This window comes from Thamnophis elegans, chromosome 10 (genome assembly GCF_009769535.1).
Source record: "Thamnophis elegans isolate rThaEle1 chromosome 10, rThaEle1.pri, whole genome shotgun sequence".
NCBI lineage: Eukaryota > Metazoa > Chordata > Lepidosauria > Squamata > Colubridae > Thamnophis > Thamnophis elegans.
The window spans coordinates 51108414-51136393 of NC_045550.1; the positions used below are offsets into that span (position 1 = coordinate 51108414).

Consider the following 27980-nt stretch of genomic DNA (forward strand, 5'->3'; position numbering starts at 1 on the left):
ATTTATAGAACCATATAGTTTGAATGAGTCTTTGGCCATTCAAATCAACTTCCATCTGAACATATCCAATTAACCAGAGTCCATCATAAGAACATGATCTATTGACCAAATGCCTTCTTACTCAGCATTTTGTTTCTTACAGTGGCCAATCAGATGGCTTTGGAATCCTCACAGCAGAAAATAGAGACAAATTCTTCTGCAATTGGTATTTGCAGAAAATAAAGTATCAATATTACAATGCTGAGCAATGAATATTGAATATTACCAGCCTTAAATTACAGGTATTTCCCAATGATTTGGTAATAATTTTGGGAAAATCTCTTGGAATAAAAGTAATAATGTAAAACTTAAAGATGTGGGTGCAGTAGGTGGATTTTAAATCAATAATGAGAAAAGAAAAAAATGTTAGGAAAAATATAAAGATGGCAGAACAAAAATAACTGATAGAAAAAAGTGGCATATGTCACTGAGAAATTATCTAGACTGTATAAAGCCACCACAATTTATGTTGGAAGTACGAACAACAAGAAGGTACAGTTTATCATTTTAGGTGGATGTATTTTGGTTTTTATCTATTATTAGTTTTTATTGTTTAATTTTTCTTTAGTAAAAATTGAATCATATACTTAAATAATCCAGGGTAGACACTCTCATTGCAACTTTATGGTGTAGCAATAAATTCCATGGGCAAATTAATGCATTCATTCCACAAATAAATACTGTCCCTGCCCCCAAATCCATTTACTTGGCTGTTCTCTGGTTCTAATTATGAGAAAGGGAGAAAAATATATCTTTGAGCTATATTGGAACACTGTCCTAAAGGTCCTTTTTCAAGAAGCAATTGGACTTTGTTTTTCCTTCTTCACTTCGATTTTTGCTTCTCATTCACACTTCTTCTTGGATGAGCAGTTCCTTGAAAGCAAAATGTTTTCACGGAAAAACAAAGTACAGTTGCCTTTTTAAAAAGCATCCTTGGGACATTATGACCTGGATGACTGCGAATCTCATAAATATTGGAACACTGCTATCCTGTCACCCCTAGTCCTTCTTTTCTCTAGACAAGACATAACCAATTCCTGCAACCATTCTTCATAGGTTTTAGTCTCCAGCCCCCTAACCATCCCTGTTGCTCTTCTCTGCACTCTTTCCAGAGTTTTAATATCTTTTTTCTATTGTGGTTATCGGAACTGGATGCAATTCCATTCCTGTAGTCTCCTCAGAGTCACTTTCAGGTTTTAATAGCCTCAATACTTTAGTATAAACCACAATCACACACAGTCAACTTATTATCCAAGATGCAATCTCTCTGAATAACAGTCCACTGTCACTCTTACTGTTAGGATCTAACATTTAATCTGAATTAGCCTTAGTTTGATAAAAATCCATTATTCTGTATCCTGCACTTTGAAACAAAGGAAAACAGATCTTAACCTTCCTCTATTGATATTGAGTATTTGACGAGTGCTATCATAGTTACCTTCAACCTACTTTTCTCAAGGATAACTATATCCCATCATGTCAGTTAATCATGTCCTTATATCAATCCTTAAGATTCAATAGTTTCACCTACTTCCTTAATTAAATGTTTTTTGAGGGGACGTTTTATGTGGAAGTGTAGCTTAACAGTGAAATCAATTACTGAGAGATATGCTGTGTACCCAGATGCTTTTGGATTGAAAGTAGACAGCCATCTATCCAGAATGTCTTGAGTTTAGAGTCCTGCACTACGTACTGGATTTAATATCTTGAATTGTTTGTTCCCATTTTGGCACTACCCCCTCACCAGAACAATAGCAGAACAAACAAGCTAAAACAGCAAATTTACAATTGCACAAAGAGACACTTCTTTGGCCAGTGGATATGGGCAGGTAAAGGAAAACTAACCAGTGACTCGTCTATCACCATCATTCACAGTCACAGATGATAACCAGAGAAACTGTTTGAGACTGACTGCATCAGCAAGCACCGTGGGATCACCCAGCTTGCACTGTTCGCTCACACAAAGGTCTTCCAGGCTAAGTGACTTTGGCACATGCTATAGGCTATCTTGAAGCTGTCCAGTACTTGAAGTACTTTGGTGAATGTTTCCAGAGAAGGCTGGGAAATGTTTTTTTTTTACTGCACCAATGATCCAAAGTAGTTTGAGGCTACCCAAATTGCTTTGCCATGGCAAATTGGGTAGCTTCTTAGTTTTAGCAAAGCAAATCAGATAACCTTCATTGAATACATCACTTTGCTGGAGGAAATTTTAGTTGTTTTGCATAACACTAGTGTCTTAATTTTATTCTGATCCAGAATTGCCTCTCTTGGCTTTGTATGTGCAGAGAGATGTCCTTCCAAGAGAGAGGTTTACTCCATTTTTTTTTTCTTTTTAGTGTGCCACTTACTTCTTGCAGACAACAGAGTTTCCATTCTGGGAAATCTCTTTCCAAGATCAGAAGTTGATTAACTGCATGAATTATTAGCTTTACTTAATTGTAGCATTTTTAAGGAAGTTTGTCCATATTAACACTGATTAATATCATGCACTAGTCATATGTAAAGGTTTGGGAACCAATATTATCTCTCATATAGTTCAAGAAGATGCAGATGACACATTCCAACAAGATGTAATAGGATGAGCAGCTGTGGAGGCTGTTATTCCTATATAGGGTGAGCTGAGGCTTTGCACTAGAGTCCCTGATTTAGTTGCAGATCTTACTAAACCAATCACGATTATTACTTTTTGCTCAGCATTTTCTTGAGTTGTCACTCCTAATGAGACAGACAAAAATATGAATAATTGCTTGATACAGCTATAGCATTTTAAAGCATGAACCAGAGGTTCTGCGGAAGGAAATTTTTACCATGTTAAGAAACGTCAATTCTAAAAACCACATTTTCTACACTTACTATAAATCCAATGCCATTGTGATTTCTGGAATATGGGTAGAAGGCACCCAACTGCATCCAACGAGCACACATTTCATATGTTGTATTGTCATTGAAGCCACAGATATCTGCTCCGGTCTGTACATAATAAAAATATTTAAATATCACTCTCACATTTTCCAAGAAATATAAAGAAATAATTGAAATTATTGAGAATTAAACTTACGTAGGATATTCCAAAAAGGCTAAATTCCATCATACCTGAAAAAAAAGTAGTATGCTATTTTAGCAGATGATTTCTCTTTTAATAATCACTATATTAACCCTCTTGTAGGACATTAGAGATTTTGTTTTGGTTTTAATTGATGGGTACATGTATCAATCTAAAGCCAGTCATTATTAAAATTACAGGTATTGATTGGTTCCACGCAATCTTCTGCAAGATATATATATATAAAAAAAACATTTGTGTTCCAGTGTAGTTTTCTGTAATAAACTTTATCTATAGTATCATTATCTCAATGTACACATTTTATAAGGGACACAGTGGCTCAGTGGCTAAGATGCTGAGCTTGTTGATCAGAAAGATTGGCAGTTTGGCGGTTCAAATCCCTAGCACTGTGTAACAAGTGAGCTCCCGTTACTTATCCCAGCTTCTGCCAACCTAGCAGTTCAAAAGCATGTAAAAATGCAAGTAGAAAAATAGGAACCCCCTTTGGTGGGAAGGTAACAGTGTTCCGTGCACCTTCGGCGTTTATGCCAGCCACATGACCATGGAGACGTCTTTGGACAGCGTTGGCTCTTCAGCTGTGAAATGGAGATGAGCACCACCCCCTAGAGTCAGAAATGACTAGCACATATGTGCAAGGGGAACCTTTACCTTTATCTTTACACATTTTATATATGTAACTTTCTGTAGTATGTGTTTTAATATGCAATTTTATAATATATTTAAGATGTTCAATGAGCTTTTAATTCTAACAGCAATATGATATGGTCAGGAGGATATATTGGTAGATTATAATGAATTCTGTAGCAGTTTTTGCATCCATTTTATTAAGTTTCATGTTTCACATTAAAAGTTGTTACACATATTATATAGAATTGGAAACTGGGAATTTACAGAAAAACCTAAATCCATCTGCTTTTTTCCAGAATATAGTTAGATTAGAAGGATTGTCCCCAAATTCGAGATATGTTTCAAGCTAGACTTATTATGCACTTTAAAAAATTAATTTAATATTACCTTATAGATTTTTTCCTACAAGAAAAATGATATATCAATAGATAAAAACCTATTTGCAAATTTATTAATGAAGGTACAATGCAAGAAGAAGTACTTAAGAGCTGTGGTGGTAATAGTTAGAATGCAGCATTGCAGGCTAATTCACTGCCTAATGCCAGGAGTTTGATCCTGACCCACTCAAGGTTGACTCATCCTTCCATCCTTCTGAGGTCGGTAAAATAAGGACCCAGATTATTGGGAGCAGTATGCTTCTTCTGTAAATTGCTTAGAGAGGGCTATAAAGCACTATGAAATGGAATTAGGTCTAAGTGCTATTGCTATTTATTCAGCGGCATATTTCATAGATGTAGAAGAATACAGTAACAACACATGCAAATTCCAAAGAATTGCAATCTGAATGTTTTTTTTTTTAATTGGACTCATTGAAATAAAGCCGAGGTGGTGCAGTGGTTAGGGTGCAGTACTGCAGGCCACATCAGCTGACTGTTATCTGCAGTTCAGCGGTTCTAATCTCACCGGCTCAAGGTTGACTCAGCCTTCCATCCTTCCGAGGTGGGTGAAATGAGGACCCAGACTGTGGGGGCGATATGCTGACTCTGTAAACCGCTTAGAGAGGGCTATAGCAGTAGACTTATAGCAGTAGACTTAGCAGTAGACTTATATACCGCTTCATAGGCCTTTCAGGCCTCTCTAAGCGGTTTACAGAGAGTCAGCATATTGCCCCCAACAATCTGGGTCCTCATTTTACCCACCTCGGAAGGATGGAAGGCTGAGTCAACCCTGAGCCGGTGAGATTTGAACCGCTGACCTGCTGATCTAGCAGTAGCCTGCAGTGCTGCATTTAACCACTGCGCCACCTTGGCTCTTAGGGCTGAAAGCCCTATGAAGCAGTATATAAGTCTAACTGCTATTGCTATAACTGCTAAATATAATTAATCATGTATTAAGTACATGATATAATGGTATAATGAGGAAGGAAATACTTTATGTGCTAAATGGCCATAAGAATAGTGTTATGAAGTATGAAAATATTTAGTTTCACATGCAATACTTTCAATGCATAGTTATTGTGCTTATATGGAAGAAAATATAAGGTGGCAAAAATGCAATTGTTAAGTTTTCAATGCATTAATACTGAAGTTTAATTCCTAAGGAATCAAAAAGGTTAAATGTTCCTGATTAGCATTTTTCATGATTTTATTTCTTAATATTCAAAAACAGCCTATGTCATTAATTATATGTTGCTGATATAGCCCGAAATGGAGCACATAAATAAATCGGATTACTACAAAAATGTATGCAGTCCATTGCAAAAGTGAATAGATAAGTATTAAGAGCAACCTTTTACTACTTATATTGTGCGTCTGTTAATTAAAGTTTTATAAAAGGTAGGAATAATATTTGTTTGTATAAAAGCTATTAACTGCATGAAATTAAGGTTCACTTACCAATTATGGATTTGTAAAGTTGATCCCATTTTGAAACATTATCACCTAACCAATGTCCTGCCCATTTGCCACTTGATGGATATGTTGAACGAGAAATGACAATGCCACGTTCCCCTGTGATACTATGCAGAGCCCTAATAACAGGAATAAACCAACGTTTAGTGTGAGTCATTAAAAAAAATGATATATATATTTAGAAACAAAAATAGTGAAGACCATTGCATCAAGGCTGCACCAAGAGTTTTAAATACAGGCATAAAACAATTGTTAATAGGAACATGGAGATAGAATTCATAAAATATTCTAAATTTTAACTTTTAAATTTCAAAATTTTAAGTTCTAAATGTCTGCAAATCAGGTATTTGAATAAAGGAAAAGATATTCTTTTGTTCTGTATACTACTTCCCTAACTTTGAGTTAAAAAACTGCTCAGAGTAAGTTCTCTGTTGCAATATGGGATTTGGCAAGGCAAAGCTGAATGCCTTATTTGATGTAGAGGCCACACAGAATGGATAGAAACTGAACGAAAGACAGAGGAAAGATAAGGGAATGATCAAACAAGTATGGCTTAAACCCATTCTAAGAAATTGAGAAACCAGCTCACACAGGTTCCACCCTAATTCACACACTGATAAAAGTGACGGAGACAGTAGCGCGCACACATTTGCAAGATTCTGTTACTCTAGCTGTTCTATTTAAAGTAGTTGTAGACCTATATGGCATTGATCCTTAGACTAGTTTACCCTATTGGGCTGACATGTTCATAAATCCTGAGGCAGTTGGGCCTTGCAATGTCTCTGGAGTTTTTCTCCTCTACAAAAGATTATGTATTTCTATCTTTCTCTCAGAATGAGTAAGAGAAATTCTTTCTCTCAGAATCTTTTCCTGCAGTGTTTTTCAACTGATTTTATTGTTGGAGATAATTCAGAGTGCTATTCCTGTTGTTGTTTTCTCTAACACATTTTTTTCTATCATGCTGAATCCTCTTCAACTGCCTACGCTTCCCAATTTGAAAAAAAAAGCTCAATTGGTGGAATGTTTTCATTATATCATCCCTTGAGATTTAATTAAAGCGGACTGCTGAGAGATGATTATATAGCAAAAGATATTCACACACAGCCCTCAGCCACCTTGTAACTAAATTAGTGGAATAACATAGCATTCTGCTCGTAATAATTCCTCTAAAATTCTATTCTGCTGGGAAACAAATTTAGGAAAATATTCTCTTTCATCAATACTGAGCGAGAAACAATATGAAAAAATAAAAATAAAAAAGGAAGTTATCAGTCCATACACCCATACAATATACCTATCATAACATTATCCTGATTTCCAGACAAGGTAATGTTTGAGGTGCTCTTTGAGTTTGGTTGTTTTCTTTCAGACATTTCATTACCAAACAAGGTAGCATTATCAGTGCTGCCAGGTGGTGTTTGCTCTCATTTTATTTTCTAGTGCTGGGCTGTCAAACTCCGAGGCTGCAGGCCAGATGCATCACATGCTGCTCACGTTCGGTTTAGCAAAGGGGAAAAAAGTCCCAACACATTACGTGACGGCGCCGTGATGATGTGAGTTTGCCACCTCTGTTCTAGTGGCTTGTCCTATCAGTGTTAGTGGGAATGATCTTGGAAGTTCTTTTTATTGTTAGCTTGTTTGGCTGTTCCTTGATAGGGGTATTATTTGCTGCTTGATTTTTGGTCTAATATTAATCTTGATGTTAATCTTTGCTCATCTAGGTGTTGGTTGCTGCTGAAATGGTTTCCTTTTGGCTTGCTTTTGAATATAGATGTCTATTTATTTATTTGTTTGTTTGTTCTGATAGCTGCCCATCACACTTCACAGTGACTCGAGTGACTTTCAACATGAAAATCAATGTAAAATAAAAGATAAATATTTCTAAAAACAACGACAAATATAATTACAATCCAAAGTAAAGTTACAGTTAGACGATGGAGAAAGAATGAGCTGGATATAAAGGGGGAAGTAGGATTTTTTTTAAATTCATCAACAGTGTGATACTCCCCCACTGGGCACCAAGTTGGCAGAGCCTAGTCTTCAGTCCTTATGGAAGGTCAAAAGGGTAGGAGCTGATCTCACCTCAGGGAGTAAGATTTTCCAGAGGATAGGAACCATGGCAGAGAAGGCTCATCTCCTGGATCCTTCCAACTGAAATTCCCTGGTTGATGGGGCCTGTAGCATGCCACCTTTGCTGGCACAGGTGGGACAGGCCAGTCCCTTTGGGATGAGATGGTTCCTCAAATAACCTGAATCCTGTTGTAGCTTTCAAATACGCTTCAAGGGCAGTCCTATGTAAAGTGTTATGCATTTCTAGAAAGTTCAGATCTTTTTTGTGTCGATGTGCCTGTTGATGGGCAATTTGTCAGATTGACAGGCTTCCAGGAATTCTGTAGAGGTTTGGTGCAGGATAGTCACATGTGGCAGTGCAGGTAATTTGGAGCATATCATGGTACACTTATGCTGTACTATTGGACTGACTCCCAATATGTTTATGGGTATGAAGTAAGGTGGTTATTATTGCCTACCAAGGTCTGTATGGTATAGAACAGAGTTATTAGTTGGACCTGCTGTTTCTGACTATCTGACTATGTTTCACATAATTGGCATGGTCATTTCCCTGAAGCAATGTCATCTGAGGAGATTTGGAGATGAACCTTTCTTATGATAGTATCGGACCTTTGCAATATTTTTTCTCCCTTTTCTCTGATGGGTCTCTGACTCTAGTTTTTAATCTGTATATGCCACCCAAAGTCACATCTGTGGGGTGAACAGCCAGATAACTAGCTTAAATGTACACATACATTTGGTTTCTTTTAATTAGATATGCTTTTCTTTTCAAGTTTCAAGTTTATTAGAATTTGTATGCCTCCCACTCCCATAGGGACTCTGGGCGGCTCACAACAGACAAGAAACATTTAAAATTTAAAAAATAGAAATAAAAAATAAAAATACAGTACACATACATCACACATTCCATCTAAGTGGGGCTGGATATCAATCAACAGCCCCAGGCCTGCTGGAACAGCCAGGTCTTAACGGCTTTACAGAAGGCCGTGAGAGTGGTAAGGATCCGTATCTCTGCAGGTAGATCGTTCCACAGGGCCGGCGCAGTAACAGAGAAGGCCCTCCTCTGGGGAGTCGCCAGCCGGCATTGTTCGGTTGACGGCACCCAGAGGAGGCCCAACCTGTGTGATCTTGTTGGTCGTTGGGAGGTAAGTGGCAGGAGGCGGTCTCTCAGCTAGCCAGGTCCTAAACCATGGAGGGCTTTCAAAGTAATGACTAGCACCTTGAAGCGCGTCCGGAGACCAATAGGAAGCAAGTGCAGCTCGCGGAGGATAGGTGTAATATGGGTGTATCTAGATACACCCCATATCGCTCGCATGGCTGCGCGATATGTGATGAGGTTTTGTTTCTGTGACTTTTGTTTGATGAACACTGCTGGCATTGTAATTTTGAAAACAGAGCAACTCTCTGAATCTTCTACACAAGCAAATGAACTTCTGTCTAGTGTATACTTTGATTGACCATACTACATTCCCATGGTTTAAATTACACATTTTCAGTGTGTGTGTATGTGTGGATAAAAGTGAACCACTGTCACATCTTCAGTGGGGATACATGAAATCCCACTTCCATCCCACTTGAACTTTTCTAAAATTTATTACTTCCTTTGAAACTCTTCCTATAAGGCTCTCTAGCAAGGGAAGCTAAGTGGTGACGGCACAGGAACCAGCTTTCCTGTGCTCTCTACTTAACCTTTATCTAAAGAGATCAGACTAATTTCCTCCCTTCCTTCTGATAGGCTGTAGTGTTTTGTGTTGGTTCTCTACTTGGCCTTTCAGTGATTTTAGCTCTGCACTCTCCCTCACTCTTGGTCTGCTTTAAAATTGACAATTTAACCTTTGTATATTATTTTTGCAGTTTCAAAATAGGATTTATCCTGGAGCGAAGGACAAGATAAATCAGGAAAGATTTCATAAATAAATAAGAGTCAGATGAACATGTCACTTGTTCTCTATATTATTACTATATTCTTTGGAGGAACTGCAAATGCATAGGCAAACCACAAATTTAATCCTTCACTTTCAGCCTCATTTAAGATATCATTACACTAGTGCCGAATCATTGTTTGCGGATGACGTTTGAGTAATATTTAATCTAGCTGGCAATAGGGAAATCTGAAATTCATTCCTTTCTCATCAGCAGTTTTGTAAAAGTTGTGATTGTCAGTGAAATGTTAGCATGCCACCAGATACAATGTTCAGTCAAGTGAACACTATGATTTTTTCCTGCCTCTCTTTTTTCATGGCAATAGGAAACTTATCCAAAGGTCATTATGATTAATTTGAAGGGAAGGCTCTTCTCTGTTCATTGAAATAAACAACCTAGATATTTGGCATTGTTCTCCAACACAAAGTATCTCAATAAGGAATTGGTGTGTCATAAACATGTTTGGGAACAGACAAAATACAGTGTTAAAGCCCTAGTATTTCCCTCCTTTATATCTACCCTCTTGCCCCTCTTTAATATTGGGCTTTTTTTTTAAAAAAGTGAATTGCTAAGATTATTAATTCACGAATCAGTATACAGAGCACTTAATTTAAAACAATCATTCTGCATATCCTACATGGAATCCTAGCCAAACAATACCAGCTTTTTAATTAAAGCAGTCCATCACACACACTAAGCTTGGAACAAGAGGTTATTTTCTTCTCCAATTCCTTGTGCTACACTCTTAATGGCACATTGAGAAGTTGAAAATTGTTTCATGTCATCAATGAATGGCAGAGCCCTTTTTATTACAGTTCATGGCTGGTTCATCACAGAGGAGTGTCTCAAGTGGCCTTTGCAGACTATGTTTCAAAATGAATCCATCTCACAAACTCAATAAACTGCATCTGAAAGCACCAAGACAATTTGGTGACATGGGCATAAACATCCATATTGAGCTGTATTCAAAATATTAGCTCGGTCATTTTATTTTAGAAACAGGCCAGCAACTTCATAACATTTTACAGAGCAAATATGTACCAATAATCACTCACAACTAGGTGAATAGCTGGGTCTTTTAATATTCTGTCCCAACATACTGTACTTGCAGATTTAGTAAGAAGACAGCAAAGCATAAAAGGGCAGTCAACTGGAAAGGAAAATGTCCCCCTGGCATCCAGCTTCTATTGAAGGTTGAAGTTGTATGGTACTCGTGGTACCTAGAAAATTAACTTTTTACTTTGGAATGTCTAAATTGGGTTACGGGAACATTCTCTTTCTTAATCACTATTACAAGGAAATAGTGAATGAACATTAGAAGTTCATAGCCAAGCCCAGATTTCAATATAACCAAATGTCCCCTATGCAGTGATGGGATTCAATTTTTTTTACTACTGGTTCTATGGGCATGGGTGGTGACGTGGTGTGACTTGGTGAGTATGGGTTAGTGGGAAGAATACTGTAAAATCTCCATTCTCACCCCACTCCAGGGGAAGGTTACTGAAAGATCCCCATTCTCTCCCAGTCAGCTGGGACTCGGGAGGCAGAGAATAGATGGGGGAAGGGACAGTCAGAGATGGTATTTACCAATTCTCCAAACTACTCAGAACCTACTGAATACCACCTCTGCCCCTGTGCATATCTAGAACATGTCCATAACCACAGAGAATATATTATTTTGAAAAAGAAACCACAATATGCTGGGATTGTAGAGTTGGAATTATGGCTTGTTACTCCTAACTAGTCTGCTACTTTAAAATAAAAGAGAGAATTCTGTATTAAAGAAATATTCAATCCATGAAATGGCAGCAGGCATATCTCAGAGAGCAAAGAATCTTAGGCCAACTTTGTATGTAAGTGCTGTGGCCTGATGGCCCCTCTAGCAGCTGACCAGATGAAGAGGAGGCATGGAAGTCAGGATCAGCATCAGCAACCTGAGAGCTCCGAGGGGGAAGGGGAAATGGAACTGGCAGAGAGACAGAGAGAGAGAGACGAGAGCGGAGCCTGGTTCATCCATCAGCCCTCAGTCAACAGCCCCCAGGTCTGGAAGTGGCTGATGAGGAAGAGGAGGAATAGCTGGGTCTAGTGTCTGATACATGGATGCGCAGAAGGCAGAGGAGAGCAGAGCAGTAGAAATCTGTGTGCTGATTCTTGAGAAGGAAGAGCAATGCTGCTAGCAAAGCCCCACCCTAGCTCTGGGGACAAAAGGCAGGGAGTAGAGATGAATAGACGTGGCAGACAACTATTCATCTCCCTGCCGGACAGACTTGTTAGCATTCAGCGAGAGAGAAACTTTTTCCGGGGCTGCTGGTGCTCCTAATTAAGGAACCTTTGAGTTAACTTCAGATGGTTTGTCCTGTTTGGGAGCTGGGTAAGAACAGTAAGTTATAGCTTAGCCTAACATTACTGGAAACTAAAGACAAATTCCTCCTATAAATGTAAGTGTTCCAAGTGATAAAGTTTAGAAAGTAGTTCTCTGGGATTTTCAGATACCAGACTATATTTTAAAATGATATACAGCATAATATTAAGGAATGACAAATATACCTAAGATCACTTGTTGATATCTGGTCTATGGAAAAGCTATTTCTGCTGGTACTTTGTTAATCCCTCTGGAACGAGCTCCCCATGGAGATTCGGACCCTCACCACACCCTTCAGGCTTTTCTGCAAAGCCCTTAAAACCTGGCTGTTCCGACAGGGCCTGGGGCTGACGAGTTCCCCTTCCCCGCTCGAATTGTGTGGTTGTTGATTGTTTTTAAATTGTTGTAGTTGTTTGTCCATTGTTTTCCTCCTGTTAGTATCCCCCCCTTACTTTGGTTTGTGAGCGCCCTGAGTCCCTCTGGGAATAGGGCGGCATAGAAATGCAATAAATCAAATCAAATCAATCAAATCAAATGGAAGAATTCCTTGAAGTAAAAGCAGGATAGATATATAAAAAATTAAAAATTTATGACTTCTTGCCCTTAGTTTTACATTCTTGGATATGCCAGTTATAGTCAGTAATTTCTGTAATAGAGATGGGTCTAAGAACAGATTAATTAAATCTCAAAAACTCAAATCATTTTTCAACAAATCTTCAGTTCATCCTATAATGCTAGCTATAATGTTAAAGCATTTTAATATTCGCAGAGCAATTTAAAGAACTATACATTTAAATGATATTATCTCTAATAAAAATGAATTAAACTAATATACTGTAGATGTATAAACTTTTAATCTCTCATGCAAATTAACTCTAGTAATTAAAATTCTACTTATTAAAAGGAATAATAAGTTATACTATAACTACTACTAACTAACTATTAAAGTGTTGCTACTACTCAGTGAAAGATTACTTACTCATAGGTAGGCTTAGTTTGTGACCACCCATATAAATTGTGGACATCATAATGTCGAACTGGGCTTCCATCAGGCAGAATTTGTTCACTTTCCATACAAATGGTTTTCTCATTCAGTCCCACATGTTTCCTAGAATGTCTGATAAAAATAATAAAATAAATAGATAAATTCAGGACGTTAACAGAACCAGATACACTCTATGTCTAATTTTTGTTTTTTAAAATATAAATTTCTACTCTTAGGTAAAATCTATTTATATAAAAGCCAAGTACCACTACTCATCACAAAATCTCCAGAACCATAAAGCCTACAAACTTGAAATTTGGCACTTACAGTATGTTCCTCTTGGCTTCTAGGTGCTTGCTAAGAAAGGATTTTTTCGAAATGACCATCAGATCATTAGTATTTCTTATACAGTAATTAATATGTTCTGATGCTAAGGAGTTCTACTCTCCCTCCCCACCTGCAAAGAACTCTGTTCATGTCTATGCCTTCCACCTATGGAACTGCTTCCAGACTCAAGGCAGTGGGAGCAATATTTCCCTTATGTGTTTCAATCACCGACCGTCACTAAGACTGTGGATTGTGAACCAAATTTCTCCTGCATAGCCCTATCATATCGTTTTGCCGTGAAGCATGGGTATCAAGTTAGTATTATATATGGCTTGGCCTATAGTAATTTCACATCAGTGAAATGTTGTATGCATAACGTGCCTAATGAATTTGTGAAAGAGCTCAGTCAAAGGAATATGGAAGAGCTAGAATAACAGGACTATTTCCAAAATATTTTTTACCAGCATCATGTACCTGAGCGAATCTAAAAAAAAATCATTTTAGAAAGTTAGGCTTAATTTAAATTCAGGGTGTGTTATACTGAAGAGCTAGAATAACAGCACTATTTCCAAAATATTTTTTACCAGCATCGTGTACCTGACCGAAGCTAAAAAAATTCATTTTAGAAGTTAGGCTTAATTAAATTCAGGGTTGTGTTAATATTTTGACCTCATATTTAGCAACATTCCAAAAGATTAGAGTATAGTAGTATAATTATAATTACCTGGCATATATTGGATTATTTAGCTCAGGGCTCCTACAACCAGTAACTGCACCATTGACAAAACTTGCAGGTTCATTCATGTCCTTAATGATAAAACAAATAGACACACAGACTGTTAATTAAAATTTCACTAAACTTTTATGAAGTGTATACCTAATATTATAGCTAGATGATTCATTTGAAAATTGTATGCAAATTTGCATGAAATGTTATTACTTCTTTCTAGTTTATATTATTTGTAAAATTATATGAATGATGTGCTATAATGAAGTAAGCTGTTAAGTTCCAGATAGCAGGAGTTGGCCATTAGCAAATAGGCAGTACATTAGTACAGATTCTTGTAGAGAGCATAAGTTTGCAATAAACCTTTACATTGATTTGAACTGCCTGGACTACTTGTTTTAGAATATTCCAAAGATATTGTGGTGTGTGTGTGTGTGTGTGTGTGTAATATAAATCAGTGTATACCATATTTTTCGGAGTATAAGATGCACCTTTTTCCCTCAGAAAAGAGGCTGAAAATCTGGGTGGTCTTACACAGTGAATACAGCATTTTTTTGCCTCCAGAAACCCCGCCCCTTCACCAAAATGGCTGTGCATAGCTTTTAAGAGGCTTGCATAGTGCTCTTGGGGCTGGGAAGGGCAGAAATGAGTGAAAAAACAAGCCATTTTTGTTCAATTTTGCTCCCCCAGCCCCCAGGAGCACTCTATAAGCCTCCTAAAGGCTATGCATGCCCTTTTTAAAAAACAAAAACAGGCCTGTTTTTGTGAAAAACGGACCATTTTGCTCATTTTGGGGGGAGGTCAGCCCAGGAGCATTCTACAAGACTCCTAAGGCTATTCATGCCCTTTAAAAAAAATGGGCCTGTTTTTGTGAAAAATGGGCTGTTTTTGGAGGTCCGCAGAGTGCAAAAACTTTTTTAAAAAATTTGTCTCTTCAAAATCTTGGTGCATCTTATACTTCGGTGTGTCTTATACTCCGAAAAATATGGTATATGGAATACAATGTTATACACTTATGGATAAGCATATTGAAATGGGACATGGATGAGACTTGGTTCTAAATGGATTTACCCATTTCTGCCAGTAAAAAAAAACACCAAACCACACTCAACTTCCTCATAATGCATTTCAGCTGCATTATTCATTTATTTATTGGTTTGTTTGCTTGTTTATCAAATGTCTATATTTTAGATCCATTTCCCAAACTAAAGCCTTCCATATAAGTTGCATTAGCAATGACCTGGGGATAGAAAATATTGCCAAGCTCCCCAGAAAATAATATTTTCTTTCTGTTAAATTAAATGTGATGTCTGAAAATGCTGATCAAAGTAGAAAGCATGAACTGGAAGTAATGTTACTAAATTTATCAGATAAACATTATACAAGATAGAAACTTACAATCCATAGGCCATCAAACTTTATGCTTTGTGATTGATCAGTGGGGTTATTGTAGACTTCTTCAATTTCTTTTTTCCACCACTGAGCTGTAGATTTCCGAAAAAATCTGGGAAAGCAGTCCAAGCACTGTAAAACTGAAGAGAAGCAGAAAAAAACAAAATGTCCTATGTATTACAAACTAAACTTCTGTTGATATAGCCTAACGTGGCACTTGCCTTTAGTGCAGTCTCAACACACTCTTCATTCATCTCCAGTTTATAATTTACTACTGTTCTGTAATCTTTTTGACAATTAATATGTCCAGTCATGCTCAATTCTGTTTCTTTGAGTGTGACTTCTATTTTCTAGATGAAGAACTTCACATTTCTTTCTGCTACATTTCAATATCCTATGTTTGATTATCTCAACTTTCAGGAATCTTTTGAATGTTGGTTGTGCTTTTTTGAAAGTTATATTACAGTATATCTCAGTAGAAGAGAATAATGGTAATTCAGGGTTGGCCTCCGGAGTTTTTGGTGCTACCTGAACTGGGTTGTATGCTTGCAAATGTTTCATTAACCCACTAGGTGATATCATCTGTGTGATGCAATCAGTGGTGGGTTCTGGGTCCCGTTGCAACTGGTACGGTGCAATGGGGCCCGGCATCCACCACATGAATGTGTGCAGCAGCGCAAACACACACACGCAGCATGTGCATGCATTCTACCCTCCCGCGACGCCTCCTTGACACTCCAGCTGCTCAAGTGGGACGTCGCACAGGTGCCGTACGCAGTGGTGCGCAGAAGCGCCAAAGAGTTCAAATATAGGTAAGGAAGATGGACCTCCAGAGCACTGTACCAGAACAGTACTTGGGTGCTCCAGGTAGGCCACCGGTATGCCCGTACCAGGGGCGTACAGCCTGCAACCCACCACTGGATGCAATATCTTCCATTCAATTTTGTATCTCTGCATATCTCATAAGCAGACATTAATACGATTTCAGAAAAGTAATATCATCATTTCACTTTACTATTTTAAGAACACTCTGTTTATGCCAGTGATGGGATTCAATTTTTTTAACTACTGGTTCTGTGGACATGGCTTTGTGGGTGTGGCTTTGTGGGCATGATAGGGGAAGAATACTGCAAAAATCCTCATTCCCTCCCCACTCATGGGAGAAGGATACTGAAAATCTCCATTCCTCCCCACCCCACTAATCTGCTTTTCCAGCTCCGTTTTCCTGTCAGGGCAACAAAGAAGATCAGCTGGGAGGACTGGGAGGCAGCTGGGAGCAGGGCCAGTCCACAACCTATCAGAACTGACTAAATACACCTATGGTCTTTTGCTTGCTCACATAACTTATCCACAGCTTTATGCTAGCCTTTAAATAGTTTCTTAGGGCTCTCTGGAATCTTTATAGTTCTGGAGGAAGGGACCTTGGAAGTCTTTTCGTCCAAGCCCTGCTCAACCAGCAGATCCTATACTATTCAAACAAGTCTCTTATTTCTAGGTTAGTTTTCTGATTGATTAGTTTCCATCCATTGCTTCTTGATCTGTCTTCAGGTGCTTTGGAGAATAGGTCGACCTTTGTGGCAGCCCTTAGATATTGGAACACTGCTACCATATTACCCTAGAACTTTTTTCCATTAAACTAGACTTACCAAATTCTAATAAGTCACCCAGAAATCAGCAACGCTTCCTTACAAGTAAACATGTGTTAGACTGATAAAACACCCACTGGGATTTGAATGTTCCCACACTAGAACCTGTTTTCCATTCTCTAACAAAACCCAGATTTTTATGAAACTTCTCATGCAGTATATATGAAAGAAAACCCTGATGAATTGGGTCAATTGGTCAAGCATTCTGTGTCAATAGTTCTTTTCCACTGCTGCATCCTAGCAGCTGGTATTTCATAGCGGACACTGGTATTAAATACTATACAAGGTAATCAAGGGACTTTGCCTCATTATAAGGGAGATTGTGAAAGGATGTATATAAATTCCAATGGGTTTATAAATGAGTTTCAAAGTTCTTTGAATCTTAACCTTTGTAACTATTGCTGTGAGATTCAAGGAGCAGCAGCTTTGCTGTGTTTTTCTAATAATGCTTCCCCCATGTGGCATAAGCTTTGTGATTTTTAATCTAACTTTAATCTATCTCAAAATAAACCCAGAGAACTGACCATTCAGGAATTCAGAGATTAATTTGTGCCCACAACCTACAGATTAAAGTACATTCATCCAGCTTCTTCCAATTGCGGATTTTCTACAATGCGACTGAAGTTGGATTGGTTTTTGCTATAATTGCTACTACTATTAGTACTAAAATTACCACTAGGATTAAGGTTTTATTTGTATAAGAATTTTCTTGGAAGATTTTACCAAAGCAGTGTATGAATAAATTACACTTACTTTCACTTTCATCCCAGCTGAGAGATGAATTTATAATAATATCAGGACGATATGGCCACACCTAAAAAAAAACATTTTAAAATAATGAGCTTTATGAAATAAAGGAAAAGACAGACCTGTGAACAGCATGTTTCAGTATCCAGTCTGGAAATCATGAAGGCCTGAGTGACTGTGAATAGGCCTCAGACAATTCAGGAATGAGTGTACATCAGAAACTCACTTAACAACGCTCTTGCTTAGCAACCAAAATGTTGGCTTAGAAACTCTGGCATTTGAAGCAAGTCTTAAAGCTGTCAAGTTACAAGACCCTTGCACCCCTAACCCTTTAGGAAAAAAAACCCAAGGAGTGTTCAAACTTGACAGCTTTAAGACTTGTGGACTTCAACTCCCAGAATTCCTCCTCCAGTCATGTTGGCTCAGGAATTCTGGCATTGAAGTGTGCAAGTCTTAAAGCTGTCAAGTTGCAAGACCCTTGCACCCCTAACCCTTTAGAAAAAAACCCCAGGGGTGTTCAAACTTGACAGCTTTAAGACTTTAAGGTTTAGATAGGACTCTTAGAGGCGGGCGGGTGATTGGTGAGCCAGCCAATCAATGAGCGGCGGGCGGGGCAAGCGTTGTGCGGACGGGCAGGGGGAGGGAGCTGGAACCGGTTCTAAATGGCATGGTAGATTTATGGAACCTGTTCTATAGAAGAGGTTAGAACTGGCAGGAACCCCCCCTAGTGCACAATGCATAATCATGCAAAGGTTTGTCGCCTGCTGTCCAAGCAACAGCCACAAGTCCAGGAGGACATCCAGACAATACACTGGGTCTATCTGTGATAGTGCCATCATATCCACAATTAAAGATTAAAGGTCTATGGAACCAACAGGTAAAACATTCTAGAGTCACTAAGTCTTGCTTGGACTGTGTTGAAATCTGAAGATTGAAATCACTTTCAAGAACTTATTTCCCTAAGACCTGGAATAAGAAATAGTTTTCTTTAGCTGGTTTTTTTATAACCAGAATAGTTCTTTTTGTTTGGTTCTATTTTATCAGATCATGCTATCTCACTGGGAATATTTTTATAGGCTGTTTGTATCATTAGCTGTATGGAATCAATTGAATTTCTATTATGTTTACCAGTCTGACCGTGAAATCCGTAAGAGGGGGTGGTGTTGCTATCTTCTATAAAAAAAAATCCCTTAATCTAAAAAACATTCAAGTTACACAGGAGATTGCTCCTTCTGAGACCCTCTTATGCGAGCTGTCTCTAAACACCACATTTCACTTCTTACTTTGTTACAGAACCTCTGATTATGATCTTGTACATGTAAACAAACTAACTTCACCACCAACATGGCCAACCTCTTGCCCACACCCTCTTATATTTCTTGATGACCTCAATCTACCTCTTATTAATTGGACCCTAAGTGAATGTACAACCAATAAATACAACCATGTACAATGCTGTTACTAGTCTGGGATTGATCAAATAGTTACAAACAACAATACACTCAACAACTGCCTAGATACCATCTTCTGCAATAGTTTAAACTCAGCCTATGGTCTACAAATAAATGAACCCCTTTCCAACAGTGTCCATAGCATGATTGACTTTTGTCTCAATTTATGCCCTTACAAAATGAGAATAATGACAGAACCCCAAAGTATAACTTTAGAAAAGCCCCTTTATGCTCTCATAACTGATGACCTCTCATCCCTTGATTGGCAAACCCTCTTCACTGGCTGCAACACTGCCGAAGACCATTTTAACATTTTTTTGCACGAAAAAGGTGACCCCAGCCTATTACGCATTATGTTGTGTCACCTGCAAAGTCGTGGAATCAATCATAAACCAATCCATTACCCTCTACTTAGAGACAAACAACCTACTCTCTTACAATAAGTTTGGCTTTAGAAAAAATTGTCCTGCAATCTGCAACTCTTACACTGCAAGGACATATGGACCTCATAACTCGACCAGGATAAAGCAATAGACACAATTTATATAGACTTCTGTAAAGCCTTTGATTCAGTAGTACACAACAAACTACCTCTAACACTAAAATCTTATGGCATCTCTAGTTCCCTGCATAGGTGGATAGGTGTTCCTATCAAACAGGCAACAAGTAGTCAAAATAGGAAAGTCCCTATCAAACCCTATACCTGTTAACAGTGTTGTCCCCCAAGGTAGCTTTAGAACCCATACTCTTTATACTTTACATAAATGACCTTTGCAATTATATTATAAACAACTGTATTCTTCACTGATGATGTAAAACTATTCAACACCACCAACAATACTACTACCCTACAAAAAAACTTGACTATGTATCAGAATGATCAAACCATTGGCAACTCCAAATCTCAACCAACAAATGCTCTGTCTTACATATTGACAGAAAAAAAAATCAGAAAACAAAATACAAGCTGGGAGGATATGACCTCATAGACGACCCCGGAGTACTCATCTCAAATGATCTAAGTGCCAGAGCTCACTGTAACAGCATTGCCTAAAAGGCATTAAGAGTTGTTAACCTAATCTTGTGTAGCTTCTTCTCCTGTAATATTGAACTACAAACTAGGGCATACAAAACTTTTGCTAGACCAATTCTTGAATACAGCTCATCTGTCTGGAACCCACACTACAAATCAGACATAAATACAATCAAACAAGTCCAGAGATATTTCATGAGAAGAGTCCTCCACTCCTCTGCTCGCAACAGAATACCTTATGCCACCAGATTTGAAATTTTGGGCTTAGAACTTTGCCGTCTTCGATCCGACCTAAGTGTAATACATAAAATTATCTGCTACAATGTCCTACTGAAGTATTCAATGAATACTTCAGCTTCAACCACAACAACACATGACCTCATAATAGATACAAACTTATGGTAAATCGCTCCAAACTTGATTGCAGAAAATATGACTTCATTAGCAGAGTTGTCAATGCCTGGAATGCACTACCTGATACTGTAATTCTTCCCCAAACCACCAAAACTTTAACTTTAACCAACTATACTGTAAATCTCACCCCATTCCTAAAGGGTCTTTAAGGGGCATGCATAAGTGCACCAGTGTGTCTACCATGCCTGTCCTAATATTCCCTTGTATTCATATTCATTTCATGTATTCATAATCATGACTATACTTATATCTGTTATCTAATTCATGCTTGATGAAATAAAATAAATAAATAAAAAGAATTGGGCAACTTTTAAAAAAGGAACAAAAGAAGGGAAGGAGGGATAGAAGGAAGGAGAATAGTTAGCTAATTGATATTCTTTGGCACAAATGCAAGGCACAATATTACGTTTAAAAATATTACCTTTCCCCACACAATATCATTGCTATTAGGCCACTTAATGAAAACATCATCTTGAAGTCCTCTTGTGAAAGCAGAATAATTTGTTTCATTTCCTGAGATGGCTGGATCCTGAAATGAAAACAGAATGTTCTTTAGATTTACATCTAAATTTAGAAAGTACAACATATAGCACGGGGAGTCCTATAGTGAAAATATATCAGCTGCAGAGATGGCAAATATAATTGCTATTCCTCCTTCCTTCCTTCCTCCCTTCCTCCCTCCCTCCTTCCTTCCTTTTTTTCCTTTGAATTATCATTGATTTGTTGACTGCCTGGACACCTTTCTGCAGTTTAGGGGAAATAGTCAAGAATATTATAGATAATCAAAGAAGACTGAAATATTCCTTAAGACTCAGGAAACCTTAGGAAATCACTATTGTGCTCAGATATCTAAAAAAGCAAAGTAATCCATTCAGAGATACATGGTGTCATAACTGGGATGGTGAACAAAAATAGTTGGATGGATGGATGGATGAATGGATGGATGGATGGATGGATGGATGGGATAGATGGATGGATGGCTGACTGGATGGATAATTGTGTCTGTATTGTTATATTAACCAACTAGTCTGAACAGTTAGTGATGATCACTTACCAAAATGATGACAAATCTCATTCCATCATTTTTTATTCTGTTAACCAGAGTTGGAAGATTTGTAAAATTGGGACTTAAAGTGAAATCCAACTGCCGTTCCATGTAGTCAATATCGGCATATTGTACATCCTAAGAAAAAGAGTAAATTTTGTGAAATTGTGTGTATTTTTTATAACAAGCTCATTAAAAGTCATTCCTTTTCAAATAGCTAGCTAGCTAGCTAGATAGATAGATGATAGAGATAGATAGATGATAGATAAATAGATAGATAGATAGATAGATAGATAGATAGATAGATGATAGATAGATAGATAGATAGATAGATAGATAGATAGATAGATAGATAGATGGATGATAGGTAGGTAGGTAGGTAGGTAGGTAGGTAGGTAGGTAGGTGGTAGCAGAGACATGCGGTGAGCTTCATGGCCAGTGAGGCAAGCGCAAAAGCCCCGGCGCCACGTCCGCCATAGACCGGGACCGGGACCCGCTCTATGGCAGACACGGCGCCAGGGCTTTAAAGCCTGCCAGGGCTTTAAAGTGGTGGCAGGTCCCTGGCGGCATCCGCCATAGAGTGGGACCAGGTCGGGACTTTAAAGTCCTGATGCCGGGGCCCTGAAGTGGAGGCCTGCTCATTTCCCCAGCCGGCGCATGCACGCTCCGTGAGGGAGAAGAGGGCGAGTGCTCAGGTCCTCCCCGGGGAGCGGCTGTGGCGGCTCCTGCGGTCCCCTGGCTGAGGAAGCGCTTGCTCGGCAGCGCTCGTGGCAGCAGCTCTTTGCACCCGTTGGCCGAGCGAGAGGGGCAGGAAGTTTGGGAAGTGTAGCCTCTTCCCTAGCAAAGCCCTCCAACTGTGTGGGGTGGGGGCAGGGAGGAAGGTAGGTGGGTGCCTGCCACTCTGGGCTCTCCTCCCCCCCGCACTCACTCACTTACACTCACTCCCTCACACACACACACACACACCGAGCACACCCAAAAAACCCAGGCATGCACCTTTGGCCACACTCAGTCATACCAATTTCTCACTTTTGCACTCCACGCAGGCAGGCAGCCCCTCCCTCCCTCCCTGCCCCTTGCGGTTCTCCTGGTCGAGATCGAGGTCTATCTTGACACGCGCCTGAGGGCCAAAAAGGCGGCCTGCATTCCTTCTGGCCAGCGCTCCGCTTACCTTCTGCTCGGGCGGTGGGGAGGACGCTGCGTTTTCAGCCCCAAGAGTTTATTTCCCCCTCCGCCCTGTCTGGGGTGATAGAATCCCAAACCCAGCCAGCTGAGTCAAAGCCCACCGCAGTCACAGCTGTTGCTCCAATCGAAGTCTCCAGGAGTGCCGGCTCCTTTGCAAAAAAATAAACCGAGCGGGAGGAAGGCGCGGTCCCTCGAGCCTGAAGTTTGCTTGAAGAACTGACTCCTCCCACCCAACATAAGCGTGCTCAACTGCAAGGTGTGATTCGCTGCTCCCAGATCAGGAGAATCATGTGCCTCCTTTGCATATGAAATTTTTTGCTTTTTAACCCTTGCTTAACTCTTAAAAGATGAAAAATTCCTTATGCAAAGGAGGCCCATAGTTCTCGCCTCCTCCCCCTACAGTTAACACTAAGCAGACTCAAAGTCACTGTGACTTGGAGTCTGGCTGGCAGCAACTACCTTGGCCTTTTTAATTATTTTAGAAAAATTCTTTAAAATTCTTTCCTTTTCCTTATGAGACTGGTGAGTTCCCACCTCCCTGCCTCTAGTGACTGAACATCCCAGGGGTAGGTAGGTAGGTAGGGTAGGGTAGGGTAGGGTAGGGTAGGGTAGGGTTAGGGTAGGGTAGGGTAGGTAGGTAGGTAGGTAGGTAGGTAGGTAGGTAGGTAGATAGATAGATAGATAGATAGATAGATAGATAGATAGATAGATAGATAGATAGATAGATAGATAGATAGATAGATAGATAGATAGATAGATAGATAGATAGATAGATAGATACATACATCAAGGAATAAAAGACTATTGCACCACTAACTTTTAAACCCAATACATGTTTGTTTCTAGACTGGTAGTGCCATTATATGCCATCTATAAGAAATAGTTGATATTACAACTTGTCAGATTTACAATGGATCTCTTTCTCTTTTAAAATTTCTTTTGAATTACTGACGCCTTAAATATTTATCCAGAGCTTTTAGATGTTTTAGTAAGTCTAGAAAAGTTTTTGTTTCATGCTGCCATAATTTAGTATAACCATAATGTTAAGTAATTGTATAACTCAAGTAATTTCATGACATTCTCTCTCTCTCTCTCTCTCTCTCTCCTCTCTCTCCTCTCTCTGTCTCTCCTCTCTCTCTCTCCTCTCTCTCTCTCTCTCTCTCTCTCTCTCTCTTGATAGAAAGCTGTGAAACGAAATGCTCATTGGTGAATAACTTACATATGAGATATTAGCTGCTTTCATGTTATCATACAATTCAGATATTTCTGCATCATTTTTGTATCCATATCGACACAACTGGAATCCCAAACCCCAATATGGAGGCAAAACTGGACGTCCAATGAGCTAATTAAATAAATAAATAAATAAATAGGGATTATACAGTCAATGCTGTGTTGGTGTAATAAGGAATATTATCATATTTTGGAGTAGATTTTTTTTTTGGTAATATGGCTTCTTACTGCAGTATATTCTTGAACGACTTGTTCTGGAGTTGGGCCCAAAACCATATAAAAGTCCAAAATTCCTCCAATGGTACGGTAGGTTAAAGCAGGAGTCGGTTGGAATTTTACCTCTGAAAATTCACAAAGGGGAAATAAATATTGCATAGACCTGAAAATACTGTTATAAAACCAATCAATAAAAATGAAAATCACTCCTCTGTCATTTCACCTCTGAGTTGAGCAAACTGACGTACAATCTTCTCCCTTGAAATTGCAGGAAATGTGTTGCATTTCCCAGCAAGAAGAACCATGGAACTGTATCAAATTATTTGCTTTAGGTAAGCTATTTCACAAATAATAGTAATCTACTATTTAACTTGGAATAACAGGTATGACAGGTGTGTGTGTGTGTGTGTGTGTGTGTGTATGCACACACACACACACACCACATACATAGATCTATAGATATAGATATAAATGGTAAACTGTTTTAAGCTATTTGCTTACAGATAGATAAACATTTAGCAAAAAAAAAAAAAGAATTTGATGCTTTCATACTGGCCTCATGAACAGTGCAGGGATTACCAAAATCCATGTTGAGTCTCATCTGGCCTATGAATTAATGTTCACTAATAGGATATGCATAAGGGGCACAGTGGCTCAGTCGGTAAGACGCTGAGTTTGTCGATCAGAAAGGTCACCTGTTTGGCGGTTCGAACCCCTAGCACTGCGTAATGGAATGAGCTCTCATTACTTGTCCCAGCTTCTGCCAACCTAGCAGTTTGAAAGCATGTAAAAATGCAAGTAGAAAAATAAGAACCACCTTTGGTGGGAAGGTAATAGCGTTCCATGTGCCTTCAGCATTTAGTCATGCCAGCCACAAGACTATGGAGAACATCTTGGAACAGCACTGGCTCTTCAGCTTTGAAACAGAGATTAGCACTGCCCCTAGAGTCAGGAACAGCTAGCACATATGTGTGAGGGGAACCTTTACTTTTACCTTTAGTATGATATGCATTAGTTTATATAGAATAGAGCTAGAAGGGACCGTGGAGGTCTTCTAGTCTAGCCCCCTGCTCTGGCAGGAGACTATATACCATTTCAGATAAGTGGATGTCCAATCTCTTCTTTAAAAACTCCAATGATGAGGTGTCTATGATTTCTGAAAGCAATTTATTTAGTTTAGAATTGACACTAGAAAATGAACGACAACTTACCCATTCCATTACTGTTCAGCAATAGGACTCCATGAGCATTGCCATCCTCTTCCAAGCCCATATAAAAAGGTTGAACTCCATAAGTGTTAAATCTATACTATAGGCATAAAGATAAAAAATGTCATAACCAAATGCATTGTTTGGCATATACATTTTATTGCTAGCATGTGAATATCGATAGAATGCAATAAACTACATTCTCAATACAGCATATCTTTGTGTAGACATCACTGAGTGAAGTGTGCCTCTTCTGAATATTTTAGATTTCTTGACTGCCTTTGATGCCATCATCTCTAAAATCCTCTTGAACTGCCTTCCAACTGGGGATCAGGAACAATATTCTATAATGGTTCCACTCTTATCTTAAAGAGTAGTTCAGACATTGGTTTTATGGGAACAGTGGTTAACTCAATGAATAGTTTTAAGGATGTCTCATGGGTCTCATGCTGACTCAATTTGCTAAAAAATTTGTAAACCGCTTAGAGAGGGCTGAAAGCCCTATGAAGCGGTATATAAGTCTAATAAATAAATAAATAAATAAATAAATAAATAAAAAATAAATAAATAAATAAATGGGTTAATCCTCTCCTATTACTTTTCAACATCCACATGAAGACATGGAAGAGGTCATCTATTGATTTAAGGTGATGTTTCTTCACTATGCAAATGATACTGAAGATTACATAGACTGCCAAAACTAATCCTGGTGTTTGGAAATAATTAGGATTGGGATTAGATGGGACAGACATATGTTGATGTCTGAAGCATGAACCCAAGGAGTTGCTATTTGGTTATTGTTCACTAAAAAGGAACCTGTGAAGAGTTAGATTCATAACTAGGAGGTCATTCTGGACTCAGAGTAATTGCTGAATGGGCTGGTGGAGATATGCCCAAGGAGCTTTTGTCTAGCTTGCACCTACCAGGAGTACAGGGATTTCACAAAATTAGATATCACTTGGCTAACCTGTTACAAAGTCTTCTACTGGCTTATTTTGGAAGCCCACTTGGCCATTGTAATTTGTATGAAATATAGTGGCTTGCTTACTAATTAGCAGTGTTGTTGAGCACTATTACATCAATGTTTAGGCCCTGTATTGCTAGTAGATTTCCAAGTTCATTCCAAGTTCACCAACTTCAAATAATGCTTTGGCCTATAAAGCCCTACTGCAATTTACCTTGGCATTGATAGACATGAAGAACTACCTTTTCCACTTGATCGATATGGCCATATATTCTAGGAAAAACATTTGGTGATTCCTAAAGTAACTGAACCTAGTTGGTTCTCTGTTGTGGTCTGATAATGTGGGAAAATTTACCTAGGAACTGAACTTGCCCTATTATGAACCACTTTCTAGAAATTGATGAAGGTTGAATTTTTCCAGAGTTGTAGTTTGATTATATGATGCTCTATGTTGTTGTCATATAATACTTTGTGCTTACTTTCTTACTCAATTTTTTATTTGGGATTGTTTATATTCTAAGCAGTATAACTACAACAAAAATAAAATAAAAAAATTAAAATTGTAACACGTAAATAGTTTCATTTATTATTTAGCATTTTTCATTTAGTATTTTTCAGAGTATAAGATGCAGCCTTTTGCCCCCGCCCCCAAAAAAGAGGGTGAAAATCTGGGTGTGTCTTATACACTGAATACAGCATTTTTGGCCTCCTGAAACCCCGCCCCCTTTGCAAAAATGGATGTGCAGAAGGTTTGGGAGACCTGCAAAGTGCTCCCAGGGGCTGGGGAGGACTAAAATGAGCAAAAATGGGATGTTTTATGCATGTTTGCCCCCACCCCCCACCCCCAGGAGCACTTTGCAGGCCTCACAAACTTTCACAAAAAATGAGGCATGCAGAGGGTTTGGGAGACCTGCAGAGTGCAAATACTTTTTTTAATTTACCTCTTCAAAATCTTGGTGCCTCTTATACACCAGTGTGTCTTATAGTCCAAAAATATGGTAACCAGCATGGACATTTTAATTTAATTTAATTGATTATTAATATTGACTACTGTAGACCTTTAATATGTCTTTTGTTATGTTGCTACTGCCTAGAGCCATTATGAAATATGGTGATGTATAAGAATGTTAAATAAATGTATACATTTCATTTTAAAAGAACCGTGAGGCATTAATTTAGTTGCTTTACTCAGTTAAAATCTAATAAATAAGGGAAGATGAATTCTATCAAGAAAAAACAGACTCACTCCAGGAGGCTGATCCCTTGCAAACATTGGCCAGGTTTTCCAATTCATTTCATGCCGGAATTGTTTATGCTCTGTTTCCCCAAATCCATATACAAACTGTGAAGGTAGGCGAGTTGAAATCTGAATGAACATATCACTGAAGGTGAAGCCAGGTAACTGGGAATCCCAGCTATAAAGGGAGGAAAAGCTTGCAGTCAGAATAATGATTAAATGTTAAACTATAATT

General features: G+C 38.5%; 1 protein-coding gene across 1 annotated transcript in view; it reads right to left on the reverse strand.

The window, feature by feature from the left end:
- SI (sucrase-isomaltase) overlaps positions 1-27980 on the reverse strand; it is a 98561-nt gene that overhangs the window by 12922 nt on the left and 57659 nt on the right. Inside the window, 13 exon segments of the mRNA XM_032225133.1 lie at positions 2893-3009; positions 3098-3132; positions 5566-5699; positions 12915-13052; positions 13972-14054; positions 15373-15506; positions 17766-17826; positions 21079-21186; positions 21712-21840; positions 24107-24232; positions 24349-24461; positions 25548-25644; positions 27755-27923. Coding sequence (XP_032081024.1) covers positions 2893-3009; positions 3098-3132; positions 5566-5699; positions 12915-13052; positions 13972-14054; positions 15373-15506; positions 17766-17826; positions 21079-21186; positions 21712-21840; positions 24107-24232; positions 24349-24461; positions 25548-25644; positions 27755-27923 — 1444 coding nt within the window.